The sequence below is a fragment of the Cyprinodon tularosa genome, unplaced genomic scaffold (genome assembly GCF_016077235.1).
Source record: "Cyprinodon tularosa strain WSP-4 unplaced genomic scaffold, ASM1607723v1 ctg66, whole genome shotgun sequence".
Taxonomy (NCBI): domain Eukaryota; kingdom Metazoa; phylum Chordata; class Actinopteri; order Cyprinodontiformes; family Cyprinodontidae; genus Cyprinodon; species Cyprinodon tularosa.
In genome coordinates, this window is record NW_024039407.1 from 3,209,625 (window position 1) to 3,224,984 (window position 15,360).

A 15,360-nucleotide genomic window follows, 5' to 3' on the forward strand; every position below is an offset into this window, starting at 1 on the left:
AAATGTAAATTCGTTTTTCCTCTCTGTACAAACTAAAGGTCCATTTAAAACTCTTCAGGGAGGCTCCCTGGTGGATTTTTAAAATGTTTTTCTGATCCTCTCATTGCGATTTTACCACTTCCACAGGTGTGGAGAACTTTGCAGAGTTGCAGCAAAGCATCCTTTTCTATTCCCATTGAGTTTACACCTGTACCTGGTGATGAAAGCAGATATGTGGCTTTGGAAATGGTACTTAAAACAACAGCAAGCTACTGCGTGTCATCTCAGATTAACCGAGAAGTTTGTTTTGGTGGAGTGAGTGACGCATGGTGACTGGATGGATTTCATCCTACAGGCCTGGGTTTATTTTTTTCCTATGGGTTCCCAGTTGGCGCAGCAAACAGCATAAATATCCTCTTCCAGAGTCATCCAGCATCTATTTCGCACTTCATCATGCTTGGCTCCACGTTCTGTAAGTACTCAACCAATTTAAACCTGTCTCTTTCTTTGAAGTCTTTGCAGTTCTTGCTTTGCTGGGACGAAACCCTTTACTAATTAATTTAAGGTGCTCAAAAAAAGCAAATTATTTACCAGATAGAAAATAGTTTGGCAGCCAAATCAACCAAAAACAGAGTGTTTATCGTAATTTGATCGTACCCTGCTGCTTATCTACACTGTTTTCCCTCTAAAGTTTCTTTATTTATATTTAAAAATGATTTTTTTTTTTTTACAATTTGAGGGATAGAAACTAAGGTTAAATTCCAAGTTTCTGTACCAGTCTTTGACCAATAAAGATTCTGATTCACAGTCTTGATTAAAAAAAAAAAATGTTTATGTGCAGTGGTACAAGTTCACAACCCTGTTGAATTCAAACTAAATTCTTTAATAAATAAATACATTTAAACCTACTCAATAACAACAGTGGTACAATTGTAGGGATCAGTTGTCAACAAAACCAGATGAAAAACAAAATAATTAACAACTTTAATTAGCTTTTTTGGTCCCAAATGAAACTCTTTTGGTCAGAAATGGTTCATAGTTTTTAGTCATTACACCAAACAAAAGGATTTTAGCAGCAGACTTTATGCACTCAACCATAAATATATATTTTCTGGAGTAAAGCCTGAATGAAGATAAAATAGTATTTATCATATCAGAAACTATTTCCACTAAATGCTGCAAAACATTGAGCTTGTTAGAAAAACCAGACACATTTTATTAAATGTGAAAGTTTTTTATTTATTTTTTTTTTTTCTCAGATTTAAGGGTTTTTCTCTCTTTCAGTTTTGGCAGTAACCTGTTTGCTGATAAATTCAGGTAAAAAGACGTTTTAGTGTGCAAAAAATTGAAAATGAATCATGACACAACCTTTCATCATCGTGATCAGATCTAAATACACTTAAACATGTTTTCACCTAATAAATAAGCCTTTAAATTGCAGCCGGCTCCCAGAAGATTCAAAGTGTGGCGTGTGAAGGATCAGAGGCTCAGCTTAAGTGCGGTAAGATCACTGGGTTTGTTGTCTCTGCTTCATTGGAGCATTAAAACCCATAGAGGTGTTTTAATTTCCCAGCATCTCCTTTCTTCTCTGTCAGGCAAAGGTCAGGTTATTTCTGTGAGCAGAGCCACATATGGACGCCTTGACAGAAACACATGTTCCTCTGGAAAACCTGCCAACCAGATAAGCAACATCAAATGCTCCAGGAGCTCAGACAAAGTGGCTGAGAGGTAAAGATGCTCAGTCTTTTATAAAGTGTCTCACAAAAGTATTTGCCCCCCAACTTGGTATTTGTCTCCTGGATTTGGGTCTGTAAGGTTACATCACTGCAAAAAGAATCTAGAAATAAGTGAAGAATTCTTAAATTAAGGGTATTTACCCTTAATTTATGTAGGTAAATAAGATAATTTTCCATTGGAACGAGTATTGTTACATTTAAAACAAGATAATTAAATAATATGCCCTTGAAATAAGACAATGCAATTGTTTTTTATTTCTCATTTTAAAAGTAAACTGTCTTGTTCCATTGGCAATCTGTCTCACCTCATCAATTTAAGACAAAATGCACTTATTTTAAGAAAAATTACCTATTATGTTTTTATAAATCTTCACATTGATGCATTTTTTAATTTTTCATGAAGAACAATAAGACCAAAGACACAAACTTCACTCTGCATTACTCTTCACCCCCCATCCCCCCCACATCAGTACTTTGTAAAGTCTCGCTTTGCAGCAATTAGAGCTGCAGTCACTTTGCATCGCTCTCAGTGACGTCAACACTTCTGGCCACTGGGATTTTTCCCCTTTGCTTAAGAAAAAAGTCCTCCAGCTCCTTCATGTTGGTGGTCTTATTTGGTAAAACTATGATCCATAAATCTAACCACAGATTCTCATTTGGACTCAGGTCTGGACTTTGACTTGGCCATTCCAACATATTCTAAAATGTTTGTAATTATTCCACTGGAGTTGAGTTAATAGTTTGGAGTGGGATTCTAATCCCACCCTGGCTTGTACATTTCAACATTTTTTACTATGACTTGTTTGGAGAGCTTCTGGATTATTATGGTGTGGTGCTTCTTGCTGAGAGGCGGTGCACTCTCTGGGATCTTTCAGAAAGGATGAGTTTCTACAGACATATCATGTAACTCTTAAACTTTATCTTCATTACACTAATGATGTGATTATTGAAGGTAATCAGCTTAACCAGAAAGTATTAATGGCTCCATAGCCATTGTTTTACCTTTCTTTTTGTTTTATATATATATATATATTCCTTTTCTTATATGATCTCATTTTACCTCAAAACATTGTTTTTTGTATAGATCATATATTTTAAGATTAGGAAATTGTTAACTTACAGGCTGGGATCTAGAAAAAAAAACAATTATTCACCCTGTTAACTACTCTCTAGATCAACTAGATAGTAAGTAAATGTGTGTGAGTGAATAAGGGAGTCCAGGTCCTCAAGGAAAGGCCTGATCAGATTTTATAGAAACTTTGATCTGAAACATTGATCTGAATCCACAGATGCAACGGGAAGCAGGAATGTGTTTTTAAAGCTGTCAACTCTGAGTTTGGAGATCCCTGTTTTGGAACCTACAAGTACCTGGAGGTGGAGTACACATGTGAAGGTAATTTATCATCTTTATTTTTGTTTAGAAATCTTAATGAGAACAAAAAAGATAATTAAATGATGGTTGAAAACTCTCCAACCCGCTCCATGTAGCTTTGCTTATTAGATTGATTTACCTCCATCTGCTCTCCAAATCATCCCAAACCATCTCAGTGAGGTTTGGCTCAGCGACGGTGGAGATCATGTGATGCAACATTGGTTTATTAACAAACATTACCTGAGAATAGCAACAAGGGCTTTCATTATTTTGGAAAGTTAATACAAATGCAGGAATCATAAAAGACTTGTAGAGCTGAAAGTGCTGCTGAACCTGCTCCACTTTCCCCCTCAGTGTTTTAAACACTAATGAAACCACGCAGGGCAGGGCTTTCCCTCTCAGGTCCATCGCTAAGCTGATATGAGCTGTTCAGGGTCCTGAAAGAGTCATTAATGTATCTGAATCTCTCATATGACAGAACCTAAAAAGAGCTCTCCGCAAAAATCTCCCACTGTTGCATGTGAGGGATCAGTGGCTCAACTCCAATGTGGTAAGATCTCTGGGTGTATTGGTTGGTTGTGGAGCATTACACCATCAACAGACTTTGCCTCTCCAACATCTCCTTTCTTCCCTGTCAGGCAAAGATGAGTTTATATCTGTGAGCACAGCCACATATGGACGCCGTGACCAGAAAACCTGCTCCGCTGGGCGACCTGAAGGGCAGTTACAGAACATCAAATGCTCCAGCAGCTCAGGCAAAGTGGCTGAGAGGTAAAGATGCTCAGTCTTTTTCAAAGGCTAGCCATACAGTGCTTTGCAAACATGATTGCCTCCTTTTGGCTTTCACCATATTTTCTTGCGTTACATTCTGGATTTAAAGTGGATTGTTTTGGGTAGGGATGCACGATATAATCGGCCCCCTATCGGTATCGGCCTGTATCGGCCTTAAAACTGAATATCGGACATCGGCCACCCCACTGATATTTAACCCGATATTTGATCAGCTTCTGAGTTTCTAAAGTCTAAAAAAAATAAATAAATAAATACTACTTCTTCTTCTTCCTCAAAAACTTATTTTTTACAGACTTAAAAACTTCTAAAGACGAGGGAAAAAATATTGATACATTAAAATATCACAATATCTTCATATGCTGATATATTGCCATTTAAAAACACCATATCAATCTCTTTTACTAATGAAATATTGCTGTATGTCATCGTTATGCTACGAATCCCCCGAAAATTCACGAAATTTTGCCATATTTTTATATGTTGATATATTGACGCGGTATCGATCTATTTTACTAACAAAATCTCACAAGAATTTGCAAAATATCACGAGAGTTTGTAACAGAACGATGAAATTTCACGAGATTTTGAAAGTAAAATAGATCGATACGGCGTTTTTAAAAATCAATTTGATATCAGCATATGAAAATATATTTGAGTATATTATTTTAAAAAGTGTCAGAAATGGATAACAAAACTGCTATTTTCAATGACTACTTGTTTTTGTCCAGCTTTAACATCGGTATCGATATCGGTTATCGGCTACATGAGTTTTAAAATATCGGCATATCGGATATCGGCCAAAATCCCAATATCGTGCATCCCTAGTTTTGGGGTTTGATTGGTCTCATTTACACAACATGTCTACAACTTTATACTGACATTGATCTGAATCCACAGATGCAACGGGAAGCAGCAATGTGATTTTAAAGCTGACAACTCTGAGTTTGGAGATCCCTGTTTTGGAACCTACAAGTACCTGGAGGTGGAGTACACGTGTGAAGGTAATTTATCATCTTTATTTTTGTTTAGAAATCTTAATGAGAACAAAAAAGATAATTAAATGATGGTTGAAAACTCTCCAACCCGCTCCATGTAGCTTTGCTTATTAGATTGATTTACCTCCATCTGCTCTCCAAATCATCCCAAACCATCTCAGTGAGGTTTAGCTCAGCTACGGTGGATATCATGTGATGCAACATTGGTTTATTGACAAACATTACCTGAGAAAAGCAACAAGGGCTTTCATTATTTTGGAAAGTTAATAAAAATGCAGAAATCGTGAAATACTTGTAGAGCTGAAAGTGCTGCTGAACCTGCTCCACTTTCCCCCTCAGTGTTTTAAACACTAATGAAACCACGCAGGGCAGGGCTTTCCCTCTCAGGTCCATCGCTAAGCTGATATGAGCTGTTCAGGGTCCTGAAACAGTCATTAATGTATCTGAATCTCTCATATGACAGAACCTAAAAAGAGCTCTCCGCAAAAATCTCCCACTGTTGCATGTGAGGGATCAGTGGCTCAACTCCAATGTGGTAAGATCTCTGGGTTTATTGGTTGGTTGTGGAGCATTACACCATCAAGAGACTTTGCCTCTCCAACATCTCCTTTATTCCCTGTCAGGCAAAGATGAGTTTATATCTGTGAGCAGAGCCATATATGGACGCCGTGACCAGAAAACCTGCTCCGCTGGGCGACCTGAAGGGCAGTTACAGAACATCAAATGCTCCAGCAGCTCAGACAAAGTGGCTGAGAGGTAAAGATGCTCAGTCTTTTTCAAAGGCTAGCCATACAGTGCTTTGCAAACATGATTGCCTCCTTTTGGCTTTCACCATATTTTCTTGCCTCACATCCTGGATTTAAAGTGGATTGTTTTGGGGTTTGATTAATCTCATTTACAGAACATGTCTACAACTTTAAACTGACATTGATCTGAATCCACAGATGCAACGGGAAGCAGCAATGTGATTTTAAAGCTGACAACTCTGAGTTTGGAGATCCCTGTCAGGGAACCTACAAGTACCTGGAGGTGGAGTACACATGTGAGAAGAAGACAGGTAAATGATGATTTTCATTTTGTTAACAAATTCAATCAGAGAATTACGATTGTATTATCAAGTAGAGGTGAAAAACTTTAGATTGACCAAACTGGAAACTTCCCTCTCCAAGCAGCTCCATGCAGCTTTTAAGGAGTTTCCAAAAGCACTGAGAGCTCATCAGGTGGATTTACCTCCATCGAATCTCCAAATCATCCCCGACCATCTCAGTGAGGTTTACCTCAGTGATAGTGGAGATCATGTGATGCAACATTGGTTTATTAACAAACATTACCTGAGAAAAACAGAAAGAGTTATTATTTTAGAAAGATGTTACAGATGACAAAAGCTAAAAGATGCTCTCTGCAGGATCCCCTCTGAGTAAAGCCAATCCTAGTAGGCAAAGTTATTTTTTTCATCACAGCTTTTCTGTTGAATAAAAGTGCCTTTACTGTAAAACAGCCTGTTACTAGAAATATGGCAAGCTGGTTTGTAATAAAGAAAAGTTAGAACAAATTTCCAACACATATTTTTGTCATTTATTTTCTTTTAATTAAAAGAAAACAAATTATACATGTGTACATCACTGCTTTATTTGAAGAATATTATCGATATCTATGCAGGATTAACTGAATATCAGACTTCCATCTCATTTCTTACAATATAAAAAGGGCTAAAACATATTGTCACACGAGTCTAGCAGAGGGGCCACATGTCCCTGTTAGCCCCTGGCCTTGGTAGGATCTGATCCAACCCTGTAGCCTCGGTGATTCTCAGAAAAGAAACCAAGTTTGTGGAGATCAGGTTTTCCAGGATAATCAAAGCTGCCTCCAGCTATCATTTAGTTATTTTACCTCCTCTTTTATATTAGACATATTCTAAAAGCTGCCAATAGACTACAGGGAAAAATTGCACATATCTAATAAGCTAATGTGGGTTATTGTTGATCACCTTTCTAAAACTATGACCAAATGAACTGCTTTAGTTCCAACAGTTTTAATGTCAGAGTTGTACAATATGAGCAGAGGACTTAGTGATGTTTACAGACCATAGTATGTTTTCTTTGCTGTTAGAAAACATGTCAGCCATGGTCCTCATCAGGATCCATGTTTTATTTGCAGCTGGAGACATCCGCCTTCAACCAATAAACCAAGATAAACATGAAAATCACACACGACTTGTAGAGCTGAAAGTGCTGCTGAACCTGCTCCACTTTCCCCCTCAGTGTTTTAAACACTAATGAAACCATGCAGGGCAGGGCTTTCCCTCTCAGGTCCATCGCTAAGCTGATATGAGCTGTTCAGGGTCCTGAAAGAGTCATTAATGAATCTGAATCTCTCATATGACAGAACCTGAAAGAAGCTCCCCGCAAAAATCTCCCACTGTTGCATGTGAGGGATCAGTGGCTCAACTCCAATGTGGTAAGATCTCTGGGTTTATTGGTTGGTTGTGGAGCATTACACATTCAACAGATCCAGAACTATCTCTGCCTCTCCAACATCTCCTTTCTTCTCTGTCAGGCAAAGATGAGTTTATATCTGTGAGCACAGCCACATATGGACGCCGTGACCAGAAAACCTGCTCCGCTGGGCGACCTGAAGGGCAGTTACAGAACATCAAATGCTCCAGCAGCTCAGGCAAAGTGGCTGAGAGGTAAAGATGCTCAGTCTTTTTCAAAGGCTAGCCATACAGTGCTTTGCAAACATGATTGCCTCCTTTTGGCTTTCACCATATTTTCTTTCCTCACATCCTGGATTTAAAGTGGATTGTTTTGGGGTTTGATTAATCTCATTTGCAGAACATGTCTACAACTTAAACTGACATTGATCTGAATCCACAGATGCAACGGGAAGCAGCAATGTGATTTTAAAGCTGACAACTCTGAGTTTGGAGATCCCTGTCAGGGAACCTACAAGTACCTGGAGGTGGAGTACACATGTGAGAAGAAGACAGGTAAATTATGATTTTCATTTTGTTAACAAATTCAATGAGAGAATAGTTGGATCATCAGGTGGATTTACCTGCATCTGCTCTCCAAATCATCCCAGACCACCTCAGTGAGGTTTAGCTCAGTGACAGTTGAGATCATGTGATGCAACATTGGTTTATTAACATACATTTCCTGAGGAAAAAAAAAAGATTGTTACCATATTAGAAAGTTGTTACAGCAGCTCCTCCCTGCATGATCCCCTCTGTGAGCAAAGGTATTGATAGCGGGGATAGTTTTTAATTCTGTTACCGCTTTTCTGTTGAATAAAAGTGCCTTTTTATAATAAGAACATACTGGAAATATGGCAAGCTGGTTTCTCTTAAAAATTGTTTAGACATCTATACTATACTATACTACTATACTGTACTTTTACAATGCTGCATTTTTATGTTAAATTTTAATGTGAACATTTCAAAAATATTATTAGGGAGAGCTGGAAATTATTTGAATTATATGTGAAAGATAAAAGGATTATATTTAAAAATAAATGTTTAAATTTTTTCATATTTAATTTAATAATTATTACTTTATTAGCCTTAAAATTTTAATTTTTTGAGCATTTTTTTTTTAACTAGGCCGTTGTTTAAATGTTTCTGTTAACCAATACACCAAATCAAACATGAAAAACACACACGACTTGTAGAGCTGAAAGTGCTGCTGAACCTGCTCCACTTTCCCCCTCAGTGTTTTAAACACTAATGAAACCACGCAGGGCAGGGCTTTCCCTCTCAGGTCCATCGCTAAGCTGATATGAGCTGTTCAGGGTCCTGAAAGAGTCATTAATGTATCTGAATCTCTCATATGACAGAACCGGAATGCATCTCCCAGAAAGACTCGGCCTTGGCATGTGAGGGAAGAGTAGCTAAACTCCGATGTGGTAAGATCTCTGGGTTTATTGGTTGGCTGGGGAACATTACACCATAAACAGATTGAAAACTATCTCTGCCTCTTCAACATCTCCTTTCTTCTCTGTCAGGCAAAGGGGAGGTCATATCTGTGAGTGGAGCCACATATGGACGCCGTGACCAGAAAACCTGCTCCATTAGGCGACCTGAAGGGCAGTTAAAGAACACCCAGTGCTCCATGAGCTCAGACAAAGTGGCTAAGAGGTACAGATGCTCAATATTTTCTAAAGGTGGGCTGAATGATCATTAATTTGCCCAAATTGGAAGTATAGAAACGAGATAATGAGAAACTCTAAGAAAGGGCCTGATCACAGTTTAAACATAATTCATCTAAATCCTCAGTTGCAACGGGAGGCGGTGGTGTAATTTTAAAGCATCCAACTCTGTGTTCGGAGATCCGTGCGTTGGAACCTACAAGTACCTGGAGGTGGAGTATACATGTGAAGGTAATCAGAAGTGGAAAAACTTTACAATGCTTAAAGTGGATTTAAACACTTTGCAAAATATGCATACTGTCTGAATTTCTGTGCATTGTTTCCTATTACTACCAGAATTAAATGTTTTCTCTTTGGACTTTTTATAAAATGTAACATTTTAAGTCTAAGTCTATTCCATTAGAAATTAGCGATTGTTAGCACTTGGCTTAACTTACTTTAGTAGTTTTATAGTAAAGGGGGCTAAAAAGAAACGCAGCCAAACATGAAGAAATAGAACATTCATGGCTCTTAATGCTGATAAGGGCTGCTGTAGAGAAAAAAACAAGACTTTATAGGAAGCACCCTGATGATGGAAGTATTCAACCGAAAAAGATTTGTTAGAGAACAAAAATGTAATTTTTTTCTCACAGTAGAAACCATATTAGTTATTACATCAGGTGATTTAATGAAAATAATGTTTTAGATTTTTGGTTATTTAGATAAAAATAGCTCCATTTCTCTCTAGAAAATAGTGATTTATAAAACAAATCCGGATTACGGTGGTCAACAGGTGCAAACATTAATTAATTAAAAGCACAGCACATGGATGATACAAACTCAAAAACACACAAAAATAAAAAGCCATACAGAAAAGTCATGCAAAAAAGAAAAAATGCTGCAAAAAACAAGATAAAAATTGCTCCTAACTCACTTAACCAGAAATGTACAAAACCAGTAGGGAGGATCAAGCTCCATGTCAGATTTAGTCAGTTTAGGTTAAAAAAAAAAGCAACCATACATTTTCCTTTGTGTCTTCTTTTAACACATGGCTCTAGATAATCTGACAGAACAGCAGGATTCCGGTGGGTAAATATGTCGAAGTCCCATCTGACCTGTTGGTTGACACCCCATAATGGTGAATTTGAGCTCTGAGCCAGCTCCCATGTCAGAGGATGAAGGAGAGCACATACAGTTAGTCACAGTCATAGAAACAGGACTACACTGAAAAAACAGGTCAAGCTCCAACATCTATAAACAAAGGTGTTAAAGGCAGCAGCACAGCTGATATTTCAATCCAAGGTGGTGTCAAAGCCAAACAGGAGTAGACCAGATAAAGCTACTGTAATGAGAAAAAGCAGAGAGAACATAATGGAAGAGATTGAACTAACAAATTCTGCAGAGTGGGAGAATGGGGGTAGAATGAAGCACAGTGATGAAAAGAGGTCTCTATGTCCTCCAGCAGTCTAAGCCTATAGCAGCATAACTATAGAAGGTTAGGTAAATGTATTCTATATTTAAGGAGAGGAATAAAGGATATAAACAAAACATTTGTTTGTTTTTTTTGCTGATATGACAGTGCCTGAAAGAAGACTCCAGAATGCAACCGCTGTGGTATGTGAGGGAAAAGGGGCTAAACTCCTATGTGGTAAGATCACTGGGTTTATTGGTTTCTTGTGGAGCATTACACCATCAACAGATTGAGAACTGTCTCTGCCTCTCCATCATCTCATTTATTCTCCTTCAGGTAAAGGTGAGGGTATATATGTGAGCAGAGCCACATATGGACGCCGTGACCAGAAAACCTGCTCCACTGGGCGACCTGAAGGGCAGTTAAAGAACACCCAGTGCTCCAGCAGCTCAGACAAAGTGGCTAAGAGGTATAGATGCTCAGTCTTTTCTAAAAGACAGCTGCATTACCCATTATTCCTTTCACCATATTGGATGCATATAAATTAGAGAATAAGGGTGTCTCAAAAAGGGCTGATGTATATTTTTTTTGAAATGACATTGATCTGAATCCACAGATGCAACGGGAGGCGGGCGTGTAAGCTTAGAGCAACCAATTCTGTATTTGGAGATCCCTGTGTTGGAACCTACAAGTACCTGGAGGTGGATTATTTATGTTATGGTGAGTTCAACAACATTGAAAACTTTGTGTAGCTCAAACATTGCCACCTTATGAGCTCATTTAGGAGAGATGTTCTTTCAGTACATTCTGATTTTTTTACCACTATCTGAAAACACATCTCTGAGTGGCATGGTGGGTGAAAGCAGACAAAGAGCTCTGTAGTTTTAATGTATGACCTATAAAAGAGACCTAAATGATTTAAAAAAGAATGATGATATTGGAGATAATCAGAAACTGTACAGGTAACTGTCAAACCTCTTATGGATCTTATAGCCTGGTAACTGTGCATGATAAACAAAAATCAACACAGGCTTTTGGTAAAATACAATAAACTGTATTCTAATGAACATTAGACAGTTACAAAAAGAAATAGGAATCACTGATCACTTTGTATCTATCGGGTACTTTTTTTCTGTGCCCAGAGCTCACAGTAAAAACCTCTGTTTCAATGGCAGGTCCAACTATCATTTATTTCTTTATCCTTGCCTGGGTTGGGGGGGCCAGTGCCCCTATCTAGGCGGTTATTAAGTGAGATGTGGGGTGCGCCCTGGACAGCTCTCTAAACCATCACAAGAAAACACAGACTGAAATGTTAAAGACACTAAGGAAAAGTTAGAGAGCAGTTAACCTAACAGTCATGTTTTGAACTGTGGGAAGTAGTGGGAGTACCCAGAGGGAACACCCGCATGCATGAGGAGAACATGTAAACTTCAGGCAGAAAAAACACAAGCTGAGAATCAAACGAAGGACTTTCTTGCTGCAAGGCAGCAGCCTACCCCTGTGCAGCCCAACAACAACATAATAAATAATTTTAGGTGTTCCTGTCATAAAATGCAAACTTGATCCTGCATGATATTAAATGAGCAAAAGGAAGAATATAAACAAGCCATTCAAACCTTGGGTCGCTTTGCAAACTTCATTGTGGTATGCTTTGATTTACATTTAAGCATACGAAGCAGAGTGGGGAAAAAATATCAACTTAAAATATTTGATGAGTAATACTTCTAAAGAAGATTCAGAGCTGAAACTCTGCTTCAAAAAAGCTGCTTCAATACAATTCCAGGTTCAGGGTGGGCGACCAGCTTCTTATGACTTTTATTTCTTACCTTGAGGCTTTTTCTTTTTCTTAGTTAAATAAAACAACATAAATGTGCCATAAAACAGGCATCTTTGTTCTTTATCTATCCTCAGAGGTGGGTAGTAACTAGTTACATTTACTCAGTTACATTAACATGAGCAACTTTTGTTTATGTACTTTAAGGAGTAGATTTAAAGCCTTGTACTTTTTTTTTTTTTTTTACATGAGCAAACATTCGATAAATGATCACTATTCTTGCTTGAGTAAAAATTCTGGCTACTCCACCCTTTGTGAGTTTAATGAAAACAAGCTTATTTTCACCAAATATGCACCATTGCACCATATGCACCACAAAGATACACTTTCTTATTTTCCTATTTCTTATTAGTGATAAGACAGCAAACAGTATACTGTAATTTAAACTTTTCTACATACTGTAACTATTGATTTTTTTATTGTTTTATAACTCAAATCTTAAATCTGTTGTTATGATCATGAGTAATAAGTAGATCAGTTACTCAGTACTTGAGTAGCCATTTTACAATTATTTTTTTCCCTCTTGCATAAGTAATTTCTTAAAAGGCTACTTTTTACTTGAATAAAAATATGATAAATTAATTGTTATACCGGTATATTTACTTAAGTAAGATTTTTGTGTGCTCTACTCACCTCTGTCTATCCATTATTTTAAAATCTTTGTGTCAAGAGTTCACAGTAAAAAGCTACTGTGTGACATCATCTTATCCCCAGAAAACAATCCTAAGATGGACTTCTTCAGATAAAGAAAAAACAAAGTTTGTTTGTTTTTCTAACTTTTTTTTGTTTCTCGTAGAGTTTAGCTGAAATATGAGCTTTACCCGCTCCTTGTACCAAAATCCATATTCAATCAGTTGGAAGTTCTCTGCAGTATTTTTTGCATGAATATGATTTAATCCACTCTGAAAGTCATGGATCTTTTCTGCAGATCATGTGTTTCATGTGCGAGTTATTATTTAAACACTATGAAAGGCTAAAAAGCTGCATTATCTTCATCAGATGCTCTTCATGGAGCCACATGTAATTAAAATCAAGGTTGATACAGCAATACAATTGCAGGATTGTATAATGAAATAATTTCCATGCTAGACTTTGAATGTCCCACTTATGTCCACAAGGCTCTGTACTAGTAAGTCCAACTGTTACATAAACTGAAGAAAAAATCATTCAGGTCTTAATTTCATTTTACAGAACAAAATTGTTTATTGGAATGTTCATTCCTCCATTAATTTAACAAAAAATGAAATGTTTTTAAATGGATTTTACTATTCAGCCTAACAGTTTGAGTTAATAAATGGTTTAAGGCAGTCGGCTTCCTCAAATCATTTCAGTTCAACTAACTCATCAAGTTTTACAGTAAGCCAAAGTTGTGACATCTTACATTTTTTCATTGTGAGGCATAAAATGACTCACTAGTACCAAGATATAAGAGGTCAAACACTGCATTTTGCACAACAGATCATCCAGCAGAACCAATCAGTGTCAGTTTAGGTCCTTCTGTAAATAGTTACATTTAAATAAATTCGATTAACTACCCTTTACCACACTGTAGGAACCCTGAAATTACAGATTTAGCAAGTTTATCCATTTAGAAAGAGGAATGAGAAAACTATCCCTTTTTTCTATTGGGATCTTTTTACAGTCTTAGAATTTTAAAGGAGTGAATTGTTGATATTTTGTCTTCTTCAGTCGGAAAGTTTTGCTGCTAGAGTTTAATGACTTTTCTGTGACCTTCTTATTGCAGCTACTATGACTGGATAAAGCTCCAACCATCATCAGATTTCCTGTGCTCTGTATGAAGTGCATCATAATCAGAAATGTCTACAGAGTGACTAAATGCATTTTTTCAACTTCATCTCTCTTTGTTTACTTCTGTTTTCTTAACTTCTACTTCACACGTAGCTTCAATTTCATTCATTTGTAACTCCAACGTTTTCATTTTGGTGCCTTAATAAACCTAATTTGCATGTAAATGTTGTCTCAACCTGGATTCACCTGTTTTTTTCTGTGCTATAAGCAGTTGCAGCCATTTTGGGGCCAGATGGGCTTTAGTCAGAGGGCCCGCCTCAGAGGCCGCCATTAGAACCTGAGTGTGACAGATTGCGTGGAGCCTCCACAGTGTTCATACGGTAGAGCTGTGAACCAAAGAGCAGCGTAACTGTGGCTTTTACTCCTGGCCTCCACACCTGAAAAATTAGATGCTGATCCTACAGCGCTCAACAACAAACATAGATGTTGGTCTGTAGGAAGCTGTCATTCAATTGACATGCACCACAGTGCTTAATAGAAAATGGGTAATATGTCTAAATCAGCAGCACTGCTGCACTTTGTAAGAGGCGTAGCTTTTAGCTCCTTTAAGGAGGGGATGAAGGAGGTAAAATATTCCTCCATACTTTTTATAAGAAAAATTGATACAAAAAAAAATAATAATCCTTGTTTCAGTAATAAATACTTTGCTGTTAACTGATGTTGATCAAACAAAAAAGTTGTGCAATAATGTTACTATTAATTTTTTCCTTTTATTTTTTAGGTAGCTTTAAGATGAAAAAGCATTGAACTAAAGATAATAAGGATTCTGAGTTATTTAGAAAAAGCTTTATCTGGATTTTTGATCTCATAAACAGATCCAAGGTTGATTTTCTATTAAAATATATTTGATGAATTTATTCATGATGTTAGATTTCTAGATATTTAATTAATACTAAATATACTAATCTGATCCTTCTTTCATTTGCACTGAGCGTTTGTAGCAACTATAAAATACTTTCAGTAGAGAAAAACGTGTCGACCTTTGGGCCTTAAATATAAGAGTATCTTCCTGGACTTTTCTAGAAATCTCTATCTTTAATTATGTTTCTTTTTATCAGTATTTATTTTTCAGATATCAAGCACTAAATACATATTTATGTTATACTTTGAGTAAAACTGTATCTTTGTTTAATTAGATCATAATTTTACATATAACACATATTGTTCAGAAAAATAACCCTGCAAACAAATGCAGGAACTGATTAATTGCTATTAGGCTACTTTTTTCTTTTTATTACTCACCTTAAACAACCCAGAGCTGAATGATGATAAAAAGTATGGAAAATAAGGCACCAGCAGGTACGTTT

The 15,360-nt window shown here is 37.0% G+C and overlaps 1 protein-coding gene across 1 annotated transcript; it reads left to right on the forward strand.

The window, feature by feature from the left end:
- Positions 1–353: 353 nt before the first annotated feature.
- LOC119799348 (rhamnose-binding lectin-like) lies at positions 354–14,217 on the forward strand. Its single transcript, XM_038309190.1, has 15 exons — positions 354–451; positions 1,264–1,296; positions 1,421–1,480; positions 1,575–1,707; positions 5,819–5,931; positions 7,260–7,331; positions 7,431–7,563; positions 7,751–7,863; positions 8,709–8,777; positions 8,877–9,009; positions 9,148–9,251; positions 10,579–10,647; positions 10,747–10,879; positions 11,027–11,130; positions 13,989–14,217. Exons 1-15 carry the CDS (start codon positions 433–435, stop codon positions 14,003–14,005), a joined length of 1,305 nt encoding a protein of 434 aa, XP_038165118.1. The 5' UTR covers positions 354–432; the 3' UTR covers positions 14,006–14,217.
- The last annotated feature ends 1,143 nt before the right edge of the window (positions 14,218–15,360 follow it).

Bases quoted from the DNA above. Each gene is read 5' to 3' on its own strand.
- LOC119799348 (XM_038309190.1), top strand. The intron at 7,864-8,708 runs GTAAATTATGAT...CTCATATGACAG, and splicing joins CACATGTGAGAAGAAGACAG to AACCGGAATGCATCTCCCAG. The intron at 9,010-9,147 runs GTACAGATGCTC...CTAAATCCTCAG, and splicing joins TCAGACAAAGTGGCTAAGAG to TTGCAACGGGAGGCGGTGGT.